The 17,176-nt window shown below is 39.8% G+C and overlaps 1 protein-coding gene across 1 annotated transcript; it reads right to left on the reverse strand.

Moving 5' to 3' along the window:
- Window positions 1–716: 716 nt before the first annotated feature.
- LOC146551356 (L-rhamnose-binding lectin SML-like) lies at window positions 717–15,218 on the reverse strand. Its single transcript, XM_085260593.1, has 9 exons — window positions 15,133–15,218; window positions 9,941–10,035; window positions 9,801–9,845; window positions 9,567–9,705; window positions 9,390–9,487; window positions 1,930–2,015; window positions 1,671–1,805; window positions 1,118–1,229; window positions 717–935 (listed from the first exon to the last, which is right to left on the reverse strand). The coding sequence occupies exons 1-9, from the start codon at window positions 15,216–15,218 to the stop codon at window positions 868–870; spliced, it is 864 nt and encodes a 287-aa protein (XP_085116719.1). The 3' UTR covers window positions 717–867.
- Window positions 15,219–17,176: the final 1,958 nt, after the last annotated feature.

Here is a 17,176-nt window from a genome sequence, read left to right on the forward strand (position 1 = left end):
CCAGGGTGGCTGTGGCTACAATGTAGCTGCCATCACCAGTGTGTGAATGAGTGAATGTAGTGTAAAGCAGTTTGGGGTCCATAGGGACTAAGTAAAGCACTATACATACTAATACAGGCCATTTACCATTTTACCATATACAGGTGGAATCAAAGTAGTGAAAAACAGCCAGTTCTACCAATAAATCATGAAAAGTAAGGTTTAAATTTTTGGTGAAAAATGTGTTCATGACAATGCAGACTGTACGTTGCTAGTATGTAGCTTCCTAGATTTTATACTTAAGGCACATAATTATTCATTTTACAGGCTGTACAGCACATGAAAAATGTTTTATTTGACTGTAATATTTAATTATGTGGGATAAATAGGGTTAGATAGGGTTAAATAAGAAATTTAAAGAGTATGCTTATATAAAATAAATTCATACTTACTCCATTTTATGTATTTTAAACATATTTAATAGATATTACAGAATGCAGATGGATATGTGAAAAGAAATGGCTTTGATTTTGCCTTCTTAAGTAAATTTCTCTAGATCAGCCCCTGCAGCACAAACCAGGGCAAAGTTCAAGCATTACGGAAGTTTCATTTCTCATATATTATATTGATTATACTCATATTTGATTAGAAGTTTATATATAATGAACTATTAGCAGAATCGCATAGAGATATATTGTTATAGCACTCTGTGTTACTTTAACCATGAAAAGGCTGGATAGTTGTCCGTTATTTCACTCTTGGATGGAGATAAGCTGGGGGATGTCAATCTCTTTGACATGTTATATGAAACCATATTTGTCAATACATCCACCAGCAGTGATGGAAGTGACATCATCAATTCAGATCTGTCAGCACACGAAGAAGCAGTTACGGATCTCTGACACAAACAAAAGGTGTGTTGGTGTTACACCATGCATCGTTGACATAATCCTGTCCTGTAAAAACGGTTCAAAATAAAGAAGAATAGAAATAAAATCAGAGGTCTGTGCAGTAAATGTTTTCTTCTTTTCTAATGTAAAAGAAAAAAACAGTTCTGTTAAAGACCTAAGATTACATGATTTTAATTTGAATTAAAATAAAAATGGATTTCAAAAATGAACCCAGATTCAGTTTGTACCTCCATTGTTTATCGTCATACAATCTTCTCTTCCTTTATAATCATTTGGCTCTCCTTTGGCCCAGTTTGGGAAGTCAAACTGGGAACCATCACTCCACATCCACATAGTTTCCTGAAAGAATAAAGTTTGAGGTCTAGGGAGCTTGGAAAGAAAAGCATTTAAGTTGCTTAAATGCTTGAAAGAAAGCAACTTAAAGAAGTCCAAACACTTTTCTTTCCAAGCTCCTTAGACTACGATGACCGGGATGACTGAGAACCCTCACAGAAATAAAATTAGAGGTTTACTTTGTTCTGATGTACTTTGGTGCATTTATGCTGAGAGTGCAGACAAGAGACCTCTACACTTCATGTCTGCTGCCAGCAGATACTCACTAGTAGCTCAAAGACAAATCTCAGTTAACACAAAGAAGAACACGACTAAGTCTTATATACAAAACACAGACCTGGATTTGACAAAATTATAAAATTTGAATCAAACTGATGAATATGAAGAGAAACATATGAAATATCAGAAACAGCTGCAGCTCATCCTCTTTATCTGTGAAACACTTACAGTCTCTCTGTCGTTGCCTCCAACCCAAGCTGTCGGATACGACCCTGCTGCTGTGCGAGTGAGCTCTCTGATGAAGGTGTACTCAGCTGTGCTGTGGAATGAGGCCAGATTTCCACCGAGTGTCTGACAGGAACTCTGAGGAGGAAGATGAGGTGCACAGAAGATGAAAAGTGTGAGAATGCATTTAAAATCAGTCAAAGACAGAAAGTCTTTATGTCATCAGTGATGCAGCAACAGCTGCTGTTATTTCCTGATGTACCTCAGCATCAGTCCAGGTCTTCAAGCTGCTGTTAACGATGAAACAGCGACCTCCAAACCAAGTCCAACCAGATGGGCAGGAAGCATCTTCAAAATGATTGCAAAGTTAAAAGGTCGGTGAACAGATTAATGGTTCCTCAAAAGAAAGTAATTTCTCCCCATAAACTTCAGAACAGAAGATGAAGAATTTCATAACAGACATCTGTTTCATTATTTTTCATGTGTTCCTAATAAACTGTCAGTTGAGTACACGCCAAAGCAAAGCAGTCGATCATCTCATGTTAGAAGAAGCTGAGCTTGAACAATGACTTTCATATTAACGGCTGGTTAATTATGTAACTGACTAACTACATCAGTACGACACTGCCTGGGTCTTTCTAAGGCCTCAGGTTTGTACAGCTTGTTGTACTTGTTAGGCGTCCCATCACACTTCTCTGCAGTTCTGATAGTTGGGTAACTTCCCTCCTTTCTGCCTCTAGTTTTCGTCTCCACTGAGGCTTCTGTTCTCGTGTTCATCTGATATTCAAGGATCCCTGTTGCTGTGTAGATCAGCTGGCTGTTTGCAGTGATGGTTACAGAAGGAATTTTATTAGTGTGCGCTCAAATATAGGACTTTGTAGGAATGCTTCAATGTTTTCACATTTAATTAGCAAATACAAGCACATTTTTGCTTTGCACACCGCAGAGTGAAGGCAAAGGACCAACAAGCGCTCAGCATCTCTGGGAACTCCTTCAAGACTGTTGGAAAACCATTTCAGGAGACGACCTCATGGAGCTCATGGAGACAAGGCCAAGAGTGTGCAAAGCAGAAATCAAAGCAAAGGGTGGCTGTTACCAAGAATCTAAAATATGAAACATATTTTTACACAACTCTTTTTTAATTCTCATCCATAAATAATGTGCATCTTTCACGTGATTCAGTTTATTTTGAAAAGTCTCAACAGGATCTTGAGCTTTATTGTGAAAGGTTTATGTGGAACAAGCGGACACGCGATGCTGTTACCGTCGTTGTTGCTAACGACAACGCATAAAAACAGACGCTTGTCCGTCCGTAGTGTGGTTATATTAAATATAAGAGAAAGAGAGAACTTTAAGAAATGAATATAGCCACTACAGTGACCATCAAACCATGAACAAATATTGCCGTAAACCGTAACCAGGAAACAAACGACAGCGTAAAATGAAACGATCGACGTTTTTACATCGTCATCCGATATATATCGTTATATCGAACAGCCCTAATTCTGTCTGTTTGATTTTTACTTGTATGTGTCTTTAATTTGGTCAGAGGACTTTATAAACTCTCCCCTTTTAATGTACTTTTATTGCAAAATGTGTTCATCTCTCAACTTCAGATTGTTATTAAAGAACTGTTACACTGATTTACTGCACCATCTTGTGGTATAAAGCGGTATCTCTGCCTTATCTTCAGTTGGTAAACACAACAGATGTTCTGTTCTCCACATTCTGTCGATGTTCAGGAAACATCAGCGAATAAAACAGAGACATTTTTTATTTACGATGTCATTTTCATTAGCTTACTTGATAAGCTTATGAAAAAAAAATTCAAATTCAAAATTTATTTGTATGGCACATTTAAGAACAACAGAGTTGACCAAAGTGCTTCACAATCAGTTAAAAACAAGAAAAAACTGTAGAGAAACAAATAAAGATAAATAAGAAGACAATGAATTAAATATAAAAACATAAAACAGGCCTGATTGTACTCATACTGAACTCTAACACTGCCTGTGAATGCAGAGTTCATAAGGTTGAGATTTTTTAATGAAGCGATTCAGTTTTCACAAAGTGGAAAGGAAGCCTGCATAGTAACAGTGGCACAGGGGTTAATAACAGAATTAAAACTAGAAAATGCATTTTCTGAAGAAACTGCAGCTTGGATGCTGATAGTTGAATGTTTTGAGTTGAAATGAAGCTGTTAAGTTAAAAATGTTGAAGGGGGCGCAGTATGAAAAGAAAAACAATAAAAGAACGCTTGGACACTGCTAGCATCGTGGACAGGTTTTTGACGGGGCTCCCGCACAAATGCAAAGCAGGAGATGAAGCATCGCTGAATATGTTTCCAAACCAACTTCCTTCCAAGCCAAAGACTAGAAAATATGGTGAAGCAAATCTTCCCTTTGGCTTCACCTGCACAGGTGCTGAGGTAGGTCTCCGCTGCAGAACTGGTTTTCCCTGCGCCGGGAGCAGCGCTGGGCTCTTCAAATCACGGACAAACAGGATCCCACATTCTTGATCTTTAGTTCAAACACTTGTTGTAATGACTAACTGCTCCTGACATGTTGGAGATGTTTGCTCTTTATACAGTAAAGTTACAGCGGGATACAAATAACATCAGGCTGATCCTGCCACGATTTGTTCCCTCGGTTCAAATCACAGACAAACAGGATCCCACAGCTGTTTATGTTTTTGAACACCGTTATGCACAGAGAGGCATTTTTTGAAAAAAATTAATTGATAGCAATGTTGAATATTATTACACAGGAAAAAAACAGCTACATGTAAAATAATCACACTGTGACACCTGCCTTTGTAAATGAAGGGACAGTTACTGCGTGTGTGTATGTAAGCATGTAAAACCTGAAGATAGTCAGATTAACAGTATTTCGTCTCTATCAGCCAGGGCTGGCCCGTGGCATAGGCCGTATAGGCAAATGCTAAGGGCGCCGTCCATCAGGGGGCGCCACGCCAGTGCCACAAATGTTGAAAAAAAAAAAGAAAAAAAGTTGGTACTATTATTTCTAAATACAAAAAATAATCCCACGTTAATTAAAATGCAAAGTAAAGCTTATTTAATAGAAATATTATTTGTTACAACATTACACTACACTGCTGATGTAGGGAGGCGCCACCTAAAATCTTGCCTAGGGCGCCAGATTGGTTAGGGCCGTTTCTGCTATCAGCCATTGTAGAAATGAACCTCATGTAAACAATAATGTTATTTATGTGTGGACGAAAGGCCCAAGCGCATAGAAACAGCTGCGTGTAGGTGTGGACGCAGCGTAAAATTACTACCTGTAATTTATTGCAGTTTACTTTTATTTGTTTAATTGTTTACTAAATGTTTGAGGTGTGAATTAAACCGCAATGGAGTTTGATAACAAAATATGTGTGTGTGGTTGGAGAATTTTTTTGTGCGGGGGGGTTCATGTAAAACAAAGGGGGGCCTAGCAAGAAAAGATTGGGAACCACTGACCTAGAGTGACCAAACTTTAAAACGAAGCCAAGACACTGAACTATTCAACTTGTATTTATCTTTTCAATATCTATTATACTTTTTCTTCAGTTCCAGTTTAAGTTTCAGAGTTTCAGAAGTACAGGCTGTCTTTACACTGTCACATGTCTATTTAATAAACTCCACAGCCATGAAAAGTGAGAATTCGGTAGACTGGACATTGCTGGCGCTCGCAGTGAAAGAATTTTGTCAATATGACTTGTAGTTTTCTCTTGGGAAGCATTTGTTTTGGGGTCACTTTTCTGTTTATTTAAAGCAGCAGAAGAGAGGCGCAAATCAAATCAAAATTTATTTACATTCCAAGGTTCCTTACAGTGAGCGAGAGGCTGGCGAGAGGGCCTAAGGCATAGGTGTCAAACTCTGGCCCGCGGGCCAAATTTGGCCCTCAGCCTAATTACATTTGGCCCGCGAAGCCATACCAAATTACTATTAGAGCTGGCCTACTGGTATTATACAGCTAATATATATATTGTTTAGTATTAAGCTTTGCTTGTTCCATATTCAGTTTTCCAGCAAAACTTGAGTCCATAAGAAAAGATTCATTCTTATATCTGGAGGAAGTTTTTTTTTTCAATAAATATTAATGTTAGCCCGCGACTTTGTTCCAGTTTTGAATTTTGGCCCACTGTGTATTTGAGTTTGACACCCATGGCCTAAGGCATCAGCTAACTGGTCTGGCGGAGTGTGACTATCAAAAACTATGATTTCAGTCTTATTCTCGTTCAGTGTAAGAAAATTATGTGGTAACCAAATTTTAACTTCATGCAGACAGTTTAACAGAGTTTGCAAAGAAGCAGACACATCAGATGTCAAAGGTGAATAAATCTGGATATCATCAGCATAACAGTGAAAGGAGATGCTATATTTTTTAAAAATTAATCCAAACGGCAACATGTACAAAGAAAAGAGCAGGACCGAGCATGGACCCTTGAGGCACACCACAGTAAATAGGGGCAGAGGCCGAGGAGTGTTGCCCCATAGCAACAGAGAACGACCTCTCTGAGAGGTAGGATTTAAACCAGGATAAAACCGTACCTTTGAGACCAACAACATGTTCCACTCTTGATAGAAGAATGTTGTGGTTAACCGTGTCAAAGCAGCGGAAACCACGGAATAGCCAGAGTCAACGGTTAAAAGAAGATCATTAAAAACTCTAAGGCTGTCTCTGTGCTGTGGCGAGGTTTCAAACCAGACTGAAACTTTCTGTTAATACCATTTGCATCTAAAAAGGCCTGAAGTTGTTTTAGAACTACCTTTTCCAATATTTTGGAAATAAAGGGAGTTTGGAGATCGGCCTGTAGTTACTGAGACCATTAGGGTAAAGATTTTTCTTTTTCATAGTAGTCAAAGGAGCTTGCAGAGAAAAGCGTCTGGACTTCTTTAAGTTGCTTGAATCCTCTAATCGCCTGAGCCAAGGTGTGAAACTGGGTGTGGGTCCCAGTTTCACACCTTGGCTCAGGCGATTAGAGGATCATCAGGGGGTCCTTTTGTCCCTCTGTGGGGGGATACTCCCACTAGGTTTATATCTGGGACTCTCCACCATTTGACCTTAGAACTGAAGAAGCTTCTCGGATGAGAGGTGAAACGTCTTCAAGCAACTTAAAGAAGTCCAGACGCTTTTCTTTGCAAACTCCTTTGACTACGATGACCTGGATGCCTGAGAACCTTCACAGACACTTTTTCATAGTAGGTTGCACAACAGCATGCTTAAAGACAGACGGTACACAACCTGATGACAATGATGCATTCAGCAGAAGTAAGATACAAGGACCAATGACATGTAAAGCTTCCTTAAAGAAACGAGAAGGAAGAATATCATGCGGGGAACCAGAGATTTTGAGATGATCAATTATATCTTTTAAAGCAGAATAAGACACTGGCTCAAACTGTTGAAAGACAGTCAAGCATTCAGAGGCTGGAACTGGGTCTAAAACTGACGATGAATGAGATGGATGAGAAGCCCTTAGAGCTGAGATTTTATCAGAGAAATACTTTAAGAATACTTTAACAGACTTTTGATACTTAGATAAAGAATTATGGAGGATATCCAGAGAGACGTGGAGTTTGTCTTTCCTCCATTTTCTCTCAGCGCAACAACATTCACGCCTAAGGGCACGAGTAGCATCATTTAGCCAGGGTTGGCGTGAGGATTTGGCACGTTTAATCCTCAGAGGTGCAACAGAGTTAAGAATGTCAGCGCATGTAGTATAAAATAGTTTAGCAAGCTCATCCGCTGATAAAACCCCATTACAGTTAGCATCAGAGAGGGGAGAGTCAAGGAAAGCATCAGTGAAGTGAGCAATTGACTGGGAGTTAATCGTGCATGTTTGCCGCACAGGACCATCACTGTTCAATTCCACATTGCTCACTACAGTATTAAACAAAACCGGGAAGTGATCTGAAATCCCAGTGTCCTTAATGTCTGTGATACAAATGTCCGTGGTCGTGTCCAAATTCATGGGCTGCATCCTCCTGAAGACCCAGCCTTAGCGGTCTACGTGGGCCGGGTCCTCAGAAGGTCGGGTAGGCCGGAAGTAAACGGCTGTGAAATGGGACAGTCTAGAACATAAAGAACACACTGTTGTGTAGAACAAGTCCTTCGGATCCTCAAGGTTTGAACATGATTTTGATAGGAGTTAGGGTCTTGGATTTAGAAGCAGTTTTTTAACACGTGCATCAAGGCAGATTTAAAAGCGTTTTGATTGGCCCATGAAATTCAGGCTTCCGTTCGATTGGTGGATTTCTCTTCAGCAGACAGGTGGTTCAGATCTGGGCGTTTGGAGTTAGTTGATGACTTTTAGAATCATCTTTTTTGACTGGATGATTAAAACTTAAAGCATTTACCTTTCTGTCGTGGATTCTCCCACATTTCAGCGATTTTGATGATTAAAAGAATATAAACTTTTAATATTCATTCAGATGTTTTGTGATTCTAAATTTTCTTTAGTCATTACTCAGCTTTTGTACATTTTAAGGATGTTCAGCTACTTTCCAACTTTGAAACTTTTTCTGTGTGAACTTTAGATTTAAACAGTTTTACACTTTAGCCTTCAGCCTATTTCAGCTCATTCAACATTTTTAACTTAACATTCAACAATTATGTCATTTCAGCTCAAAACATTCAGCTATCAGCATTCACATTGCAGTTTCTTTAGAAAATGCATTTTCTAGTTTGTTAAGCAGTCACGCAGGATGCGCAAAGACACCTGGAGCTTGTTTTTTATCCAGTTTCTCTCTGCACCTCGACATTCGCATCTGAGAGCACAGGTGGCATCATTAAGCCAAGGTTGACGTGTAGATTTGGTGCGTTTAGTCCTTAGTGGAGCAACATTGGCCCGAGGAGAGCTGAAAAATGAACAATCGAGGGATTTAGGATGAAAGTCCACAGTGACCTGGTGCCCATCCGAAGAGTGATCGTTCCTAACAGGAGCACTTCCCAGCGGACGAAGGTTACTGAGATTCATGCCACCTCTGTAGGTCCACACCCATCGCCAGACAGGTAAAGGCTTCGCTGGCAGGTCAGAGGGAGCAGGAAGTCCAACAGGCCGGATCCAGCGATGGCAGCTGAATCTGTAACTGGACTGGTCCCAGAGGGCTTGAAAAGATGGTAGCACACCTGTAAGAGTACGAGGTTTCTTTACTCCATGTGATTTCAGGTAAGCCTTGAAGCGTAAAAGGATGCCACCTCGCTTTCCCTGTCTTCTAGAGCGCTTCCTGCGAGGCAGGGCAAATGGTGAGTGATGTAGGCAGTCAGGTATGTCCGTCAAAAGTGGAGGAAGACTTTGTGGCTCACTTTCCAAATCAAGCATTCAGTGTTTTAGTGGCCGACGGTTCAGAAGAGTTTGGCGATCATAGACAAGTAAAGCAGAACCATCAGGGCAACATAGAAAAAGAAAGGTAACAACCAGCAGACACAACCCAAAGAGACGTCTCGCCGTGCACACTGGTGCCATCTTGGATGCTGCCAGCATAACTAAGGGATGTTGCTGACATATTCTTGAGATAATTTTCATAAATATATAAACTGATTTCAATCTTTTAGGGTCTGCAAAAAACTGACAATGTTTTGGCATGATTTCAGTCTTTTCAGCACATAAAGGTTAATCTTTCAAAAATGAGGAACAATTATAATTTTCATTCAAACAAATATGAATGTACAGATCCTAAAAGATTATTTTTATAGGTTTATTGTTTGAGTAACTTACCCTGACAAGTGAAAAACACCTCCAGGTACTCGTAGGTGTCATGACATGGGTCTACTAAGCTTGGTGCTTCAACAGTACAGCTGTTCTGCCAGTTACACCTGTGAATGCAGGTAAAAGGTGAGTCAGCAGAAGGTGAGAGAAGATGGAGGGCTGAAGGAAGAGAGTCAGCGTCCGTACATTTTAGTAAAATATTCCATGCTTGCGGACCAGGAGCATTTAACATTTTGGAGCTCAGAATCAGAACGTCCATCAGGGCACGTGGTTTTGTCACGGCGACCATAATTCGCCCAGGAGACGACTATAACCTGTCTTTCACCTGACGAAGAGTTCATAGAGTCAAACTGTAACCATGGTGATATTTTTTTTACATGAATGCTCAAACGTACAAAGACATAGAAGCTGTGTTCTCACCACACTGAAGGTTTGACTGAGATCCTCCACATATTACACTTTGGCCTGAAACAGACACAGATCCCATAGAAACTGTAATCATTCATGTACAGATTGGGTTCATCAGTCATTTCTAATCACAGGTTTAACAGAGTCGTTACGTGTGAAGCAGGTGTAGGTGGTCTCCAGGTATTTGCAGACTCCAGGATCATAAGTAATGTTTGACTTTATGTCACACTTGGTTTTTCCATCACAGCTGCAGGGAGACAGAAACATATGGTGGCCCTGAGGGGTCAAACGGACTGCAACTTAAGAAAACACCAGCAAACAGAAAAACACAGCAAAAGCACACAAAACACCACAGAAGGGAAAAAAAGAAAAAAGTTCATGAAAACGTTAAATTTGGCTGACTGTCGGCAAAGTTATGTGATAGTTACGTGATAGTTACGTGATAGTTACGTGATAGTTACGTGGGCTCACTGACTGCAGCACAGATAAGATCTTGGAGAAGCTTGCGGCTGCCGTGAACACTCAGAATAAGACCTCTGAGTGTAAATTGGATCACATCTTGGAGAAGCTCACTGTGGTCGTGAGCAGAGATGAGCAGAGATGGGCAGTAACGCGTTACTTGTAACGCGTTAATCTGATTACTTTTTTCAGGTAACGAGTAAAGTAAGGGATTACTATTGCCAAAACGGTAATTAGATTACCGTTACTTCCCGTAGGAACGCTGCGTTACTGCGTTACTAAAACCGTGATTTTTTTGCGAGAATGTCTCATGACAGTGACGTAAGCGAGTGCTACGTTCGTGACAACAGCTGTGTGCAGATCAACAATGGATCACATATCGAGTGCAGAGAGAGTATGAGCGTGCAGCGTTTAAAGCGTGGAAGTACTGACCTTACTTTGAGTTTGATTCCATAAAAAGTGCCAAAAACATTAGTGTCCGCTGTGCGCGGGAAGAAAACTTCTTTTTACAGCGAAAAAAACCCCTAAACTTCCAACAAGCACCGAGTAGCTACGACGTAATGGGAAACTCACAGAGAAACTCGCGGATTCTTCCACTGACCGCGGCACACCTGCACCAGGGTAAACCTCAGGTGAAAATAGAGCAACAGGACCGCTGAGTCTTTGACTTTATTTATTTTCTGCTGTGTTTTACTTGCATCTATTTGAAAGACTGAGTGTAAACACAAAAAATATTTTATTTTATGTGCTGGAATGTGCAGAAAATAGGTTTAAATGTTAAACTAATTTCTTCCAGTCAGAGAATGTTGCATATAATTAAATTTTTGCTTGATGCATGAAGTTAAAAGATTAAAACTAATAAAACAAGTTTTAAAAAGAGACTTTTCCATTTGATTACATTTTGTATGATGGATTATGTAGAAAAAGTAAGTTGATCTATAGTGTTACATCATATTCTATAAGGATGTTATGTGTTTGTAGACTTTCTGCCCAGTTTGACCCATTTAGCAGACGTCAGCCTGTTTAAGGCTCTGATATCTATTCTGTGTGACTTAAAGCAGTTATGACATGGTCTGATTTTCTCACCCAATAAAGGAATATTTCATATATCAATGTGCTTATTTTACCAAATCAAATCAAATCAAATCACTTTTATTGTCACATCACATGTGCAGGTACATTGGTACAGCACATGTGAGTGAAATTCTTGTGTGCGAGCTTCACAAGCAACAGAGTTGTGCAAAATACAATAATGTAAACAAGCAAAATACAAGAATGGCCACATCTGAAACTAATAAATATATGTACAATATATAATAGTATATGCATTTCTATACATGCATATACTATGCATGTATGTACTATGTATATACTATATAGATACATGCTACTGATGAAGTTTTGTGATTTTTCTTTTTTTACCCATTTAAGTAAGCTTTCGGACAAATGTAGTGGTGCAAATACAGTGGAACCCCGACTTACGAATACCCCATTTAACGAAAAATTTAAGTTACGAAGGCGCTGAACGGAAATATTGCAAAATGCCCATGTAACGAAATCCGCTGGCTCTGATTGGCTGAGCCTACAATGCCCACAATGCCTTGTGACAAATGTGACAAACCCTAATTGCGCTTCGCTGTTCCCCTTGAATGACATATTGTTGTTCTAGTTAGCAATTAGCCTATAGCCTATCGTTCAGCATCGCCTCACTCAAAACACGCGATGGGTGCTTTGACTTACGAAAGACCCTCGGGAACGAATTAATTTCGTAAGTTGGGGTTCCACTGTATATTAAAAGAACAATATCTCTTTCATAGATAACGCATCCTTATATACAGTGTCACACATATTCGTCTTTGAGATAAAATAGATATAAAGTGATATGAAATAGTTGCACCTTGAATGTTTGCTGAAGTTCAGTATTTGAAACAGAGTTACATTTCACTGTTGTAACCAAACATGTAACCAAACATGTTCCAAAATGACACATTGTAGCCTAATACAGTACATATAATGGCAAGTTAGTCTCTCAGTTTGTTTATACTCACTCAGTGTGAAACCTGGGCCTGTCTAGATGAACACAAAGATGATATTCTGGCAGGAATTGAAGAAAGGCATACACAAAGCTCTTCCTCAATAGCTCTTAATCTCTCTCTGTTTCTAGTTTTTATAGCAGCCATGCTCAAAAAGCTTTGCTCACATAGATATGTTTTTGAAAATGGGAGCAATGTCAAAATGGCTCTGTTTGCCAGAGTGGGGAACGATAGATCAGCAAAGCTCAGCTTTAAACCACAGTCTTGTCTCAGTTCAGTTAGTTCCTCCTGCTCCTGCAAAGTCATATCCTTTCCAATGTCCTGTCCCTTACCCAGTCAAGGCATTCAGTGGAGACTGAGGGGAAATAAATTTACAACTTCTCCTCAAGCGTTTTCAAATGTTTACCTATTATTTCACACAGTGTGGCAGCTTTGATATCGCCTTGCCATTTCTGAGCAAGTGGGAACGTGTCAAGGTTGGCATTTTCCAGATGTTGTTGCCAGAGATGCACCTTTGAACGGAATCCATTTATTTTATCTGTGCTTGTGAGCAGGTGTTCATCTCAGCCTTGTATTCGTGTGTTCAGTTCATTCAAATGCAGAAATATATCTGCCATGTAAGCCAGCCTTAGACACCACTCATCACTTGCAAACAGCTTTGCATCATTGTACCTCCCCTCACTCAAAAACACTTTTAGCTCTTCTCGCAGCTCATACACAGACCATTGGACCTCTGTGTGAAGCAATAAGGCTGTATGCTCCGCTCCCATTTCCTCGCACAGAGATGCAAATATGCGCCTTTTCAGAGGTCTTGACTTGACAAAGTTCACCACGCGCACAACATCATCCAACACAGGAGCTAGGTCTGCTGGTAAAGTCTTGGCAACGAGCACCTCATGGTGCAGAAAACAGTGAGTAAGAATATCATTGGGGTGTATCGCTTTCACTCTGCTAACGAAACCTTTGGTGCGCCCGACCATGGCTGCTGCTCCGTCACTGCAGACACGTGTGCAGTTTTCCCACTTAAGTCGCCCTTGTTCAAGATATTTGGATGTAACCTGAAAAATTTCCTCTCCTGTTGTTTTTTCTGGCAGTGCCTTGCAAAGTAGAAAGTTTTCTCTGATGGAGTCTCCATCCACAAAACGCTCATTGGCCAAGAGTTGGGAATGTCCACTAATGTCTGTAGACTCATCAAGTTGCAATGCAAACTTCCCACTGAAGCAATCTTCTCCAAAACCAGAGCAGGACTTTGGCTGTTTCTTTAACCGTGCCAGGGCCCAGCATCTTATTCACAACGGCTTTGCAGGCAGGTAGTATTAATGTCTCTGCTACAGTGTGTGGTTTTGTTGGATTTGGCTATAAGTTCAGCCACTAAGTAGTTAGCTTTGAGAGCTCTTTTGGACACCTTTGTGTTTTTTCTCATTAACGTTACCTGTTTCTCAGCGTGTTCACGCAGGCGAACAAAATAGTCTGTGTTCTTGTTTTGAAGTGAGGGACGTTTGTGTGGAGATGGCGTTTAAGCTTGCTTGGGACCATGGCACTGTTTGAGAATTTTTCTCCACACACCAAACATAACAGAGTCGGTGCAGTGAAAGTAAAGCTCACCGTTTTTGATTTCTTTTGACCACCACTCGTAAAGGGCTCTTCTGGATTAGAATTTTGTCCAGGGCCCAGTTCGGAGGCCGCAGTTTTTCTTTTCAAATATTTATCCATCTTTGTTGTACGACTTGCAGCTGCCACGTACCGCGCGCATCACTAACGCTAATGTCTTAACTTAACAAGGTGATATTGCGCTACCCACTGACATGAAAGAGTAATGACTCTACCAGTCACTGCATTGAAAGCACAGATGCTCAACAATGATTTTATTACTTTTATTATTATAATTATTAAATTGTATTTTTTTTGGACCAATGAATGAAGATAAAATAATTTCCCACGGCACACCTGACGATCTCTCACGGCACACCTATGTGTACTTTTTTAAGTTGCTTGAAAAGCAACTTAAAGAAGTCCAGACGCTTTTCTTTCCAAGCTCCTTAGACTACGATGACCTGGATGACTGAGAACCTTCACAGACAGGGTTCATTACTGTTGTGAGGGAAATCGATTCAATGTGTATTTTAATCACATATAATAGATGCTTGCTATCAGCTGTTTAGTATTAGCTTGTCACATCCGGATCTAGTTCTTCAAGTCATTATATCCCCCAGAAACAATCCAGTTTTTGTTTTCTATTTCCGTTGTGTTTTTCTGCTGCTCATGTTTTCTTAAGGTGCAGTCTGTTTTGCCCCTCAGGGCCACCGTAGGGGAAACAGCTGGTTTTCAGCTGATCATTTCCAACACGTTCTCATCCCAAAGCGTAAGCCACCCAACCAGTCTGTATGTTATGCATTCGGAAACCGTTTGGAATCAATCTACAAATGTACATTTCTTTAATTTCTCATCATTAATCGCTTTGAAAAAATACTATTCAATACGATTAAAAGTGTGGTTATGGTTAGGGCTGGAATACACGGCTGGAACGTGTGTTACCGCCGGGAGCGTCATTCCATTGGAAGCCACAATCCGGCACATATCATAAGGACATGGAAGGTTACCTTTCGCGTTCGTATGGGAGGTGTCAGGATGAGACAAATCAGATCAGTTGGTGCATGCACACTCATATCAGACAGATATGAGTGTGCATGCACCAACCAGCATGCTGTCTGCTGTAACCCATAATTTCCTTTGGAATTAATAAAGTATTTCTGATTCTGAAACAAATTACTTTCAGGTAATCATTTAATTCCTGATAGTTTCATTAAAGATGTTGACAGGTTTTTGTTTGTTTGTTCTCCAACAGTGCTCACCTGTTCCTGACGTTGTCCAGAGTGTCACTCTGAGGGCAGATTGCTTTATCTCCACATCTGTACCCAGCTGACTGCACAATGATCATTCCACGCACTGTTATACACACACAGTATGAAAGAAAAGGTACAATTCAACACAATAATTGCAATAATCCAGGTCTAAGGATTCAATTTCAGACTCAGATGCTGCAGTCAGATCCATTAAAATTAGACGATGACAGTTGTTGTAGTTTTACCTCTGTACACCACCACAGTAAATGTGACATCAAACAAAAAAGTTAAAGTGCAGTTTTTTACTTCTAAAATGAGTAATTCTGTACAAAAATGACACATATTTATAAACAGTTAATCCAAAACTTTTGTTACGTTTGTTGAATTCAACCTGAGAACTGTAATCACATCATCACTGTCTGATTAAAACCTTGAGGTTGATTTAACGAGTTTGATTTAGTGACCTGTAACTGGGTGTCATTACTGCCGACGTGAATTATGATTTTACTGTATTTACGTTTACCCTTAGCCAGCAGTTTTAAATTTCCCTCAGTGTCGCCTGCTCTGGCCCCTGGAAGACACTTGACTATGCTTGCCGGTGTCTCTAGCTTCACATGTCTGAGAACAGAATCACCAATTACCAGAGTTTGGGGAAAACAGTTAGACACATGAACAGGTTGGTGGTGTACATGCTAATGGATACCCGCCATAACTACGCCGTTACTGCGGTGACACTCACATTAGCTGTAGAGGAAATGGATGAGCTCACGCCTCTCCCTGTTACACCTTTTAAATCACCAGCTCCGAAGAAGGTGATGTACGAACTAGGGCCGGGTATCGTCACTGATTTCTAGAATCGATTCGATCCACGATTCGTTTCGATTTGAATCGGGGAAATTTTGCCTCAGACAGTCAGAAATATTATAACTTTGATCACTTATCAGTACATATCTATATTTTTATATCTATAAAAAGAAAGCTGACACTTGCCAGACTTAATCAAAGGTGTGAGCATCACAGCAGACGCCTTTGTGTCAAAGTAATTGAGGATAAAACAGAAAAACATGAAGGTGATTTTCCTGGTCTGTGTTTTTTTAATAGCAGATGACCTTAAAAATATTGTCAAAAACGAAGTGAAGCAGAGCAAAGTTACAGAGGTTTGATTAGAGACAAAGCTCAGCGTTTTGCAGTTTTGCAAAATTTAAAAAATTTCAATTTGTTCAGTATCGAACAGCAGAAATGAGGCTTTCTGTCGGAAGTAAGTAAAAAACAAAAAAATCCAACAGCGGCCGACAGTGTAGATGGTGGGCAATAAGCAGTGTTGGCCAAGTTACTTTGAAAAAGTAATTAATTATAGTTACTAGTTACTTCTTCAAAAAAGTAACTGAGTTAGTAACTGAGTTACAAGATTCAAAAAGTAATTAATTACTTGAAAAGTAACTATTGCGTTACTTTAAAAAACATTTTAACCCTCTGGGGTCCAGGGTGTAATCGGCCATTTTTAACTACTTCTGATGTTTCCTCCACATTTCACCTTTAAAAACGATTTACTTTGTCTTGTTTGGTCTCATCAGCACAACCTCACGTGTCTGAATCTGCAGTCATGCTTTCATTTTGACTACTGTAGTAACACAACTGATCTAAAATCAGACAAAAAACATAAAATCAGAGTAGATAATGTTATATTTTTACTGTAACAACCACAAACATGTTTATTGAATCATATGTCATAACCTTAAATGCAAATATAAATTGTCAATTTTAAAATCCTATGCACAAGTTTTGCAAACAAGTTATTTGCAGCCATTTACCTTTGACCTTGATCTTTTAAATAACCATTTCAAACTGTTTACACAACAATCAGCTGTTCTTCAATAAGATGCCACAAATTATTTGTGCCACTGCAAATATTTCTGTCCACTATAAAGGAAACATCACAGCCTGATACCTGCAGGTCTGACAGCAGCAGGTGTGTCACTCCTGTTTCTACCTGGAGACAGCAGTCGCCTCATTGTTCTGACACACAACACAACACTATCCACAACACTACACA

Source organism: Mchenga conophoros, linkage group LG20 (genome assembly GCF_057382185.1).
Source record: "Mchenga conophoros isolate Kocher_MC1m ecotype Shallow Benthic linkage group LG20, M_conophoros_male_GT1.1, whole genome shotgun sequence".
NCBI lineage: Eukaryota > Metazoa > Chordata > Actinopteri > Cichliformes > Cichlidae > Mchenga > Mchenga conophoros.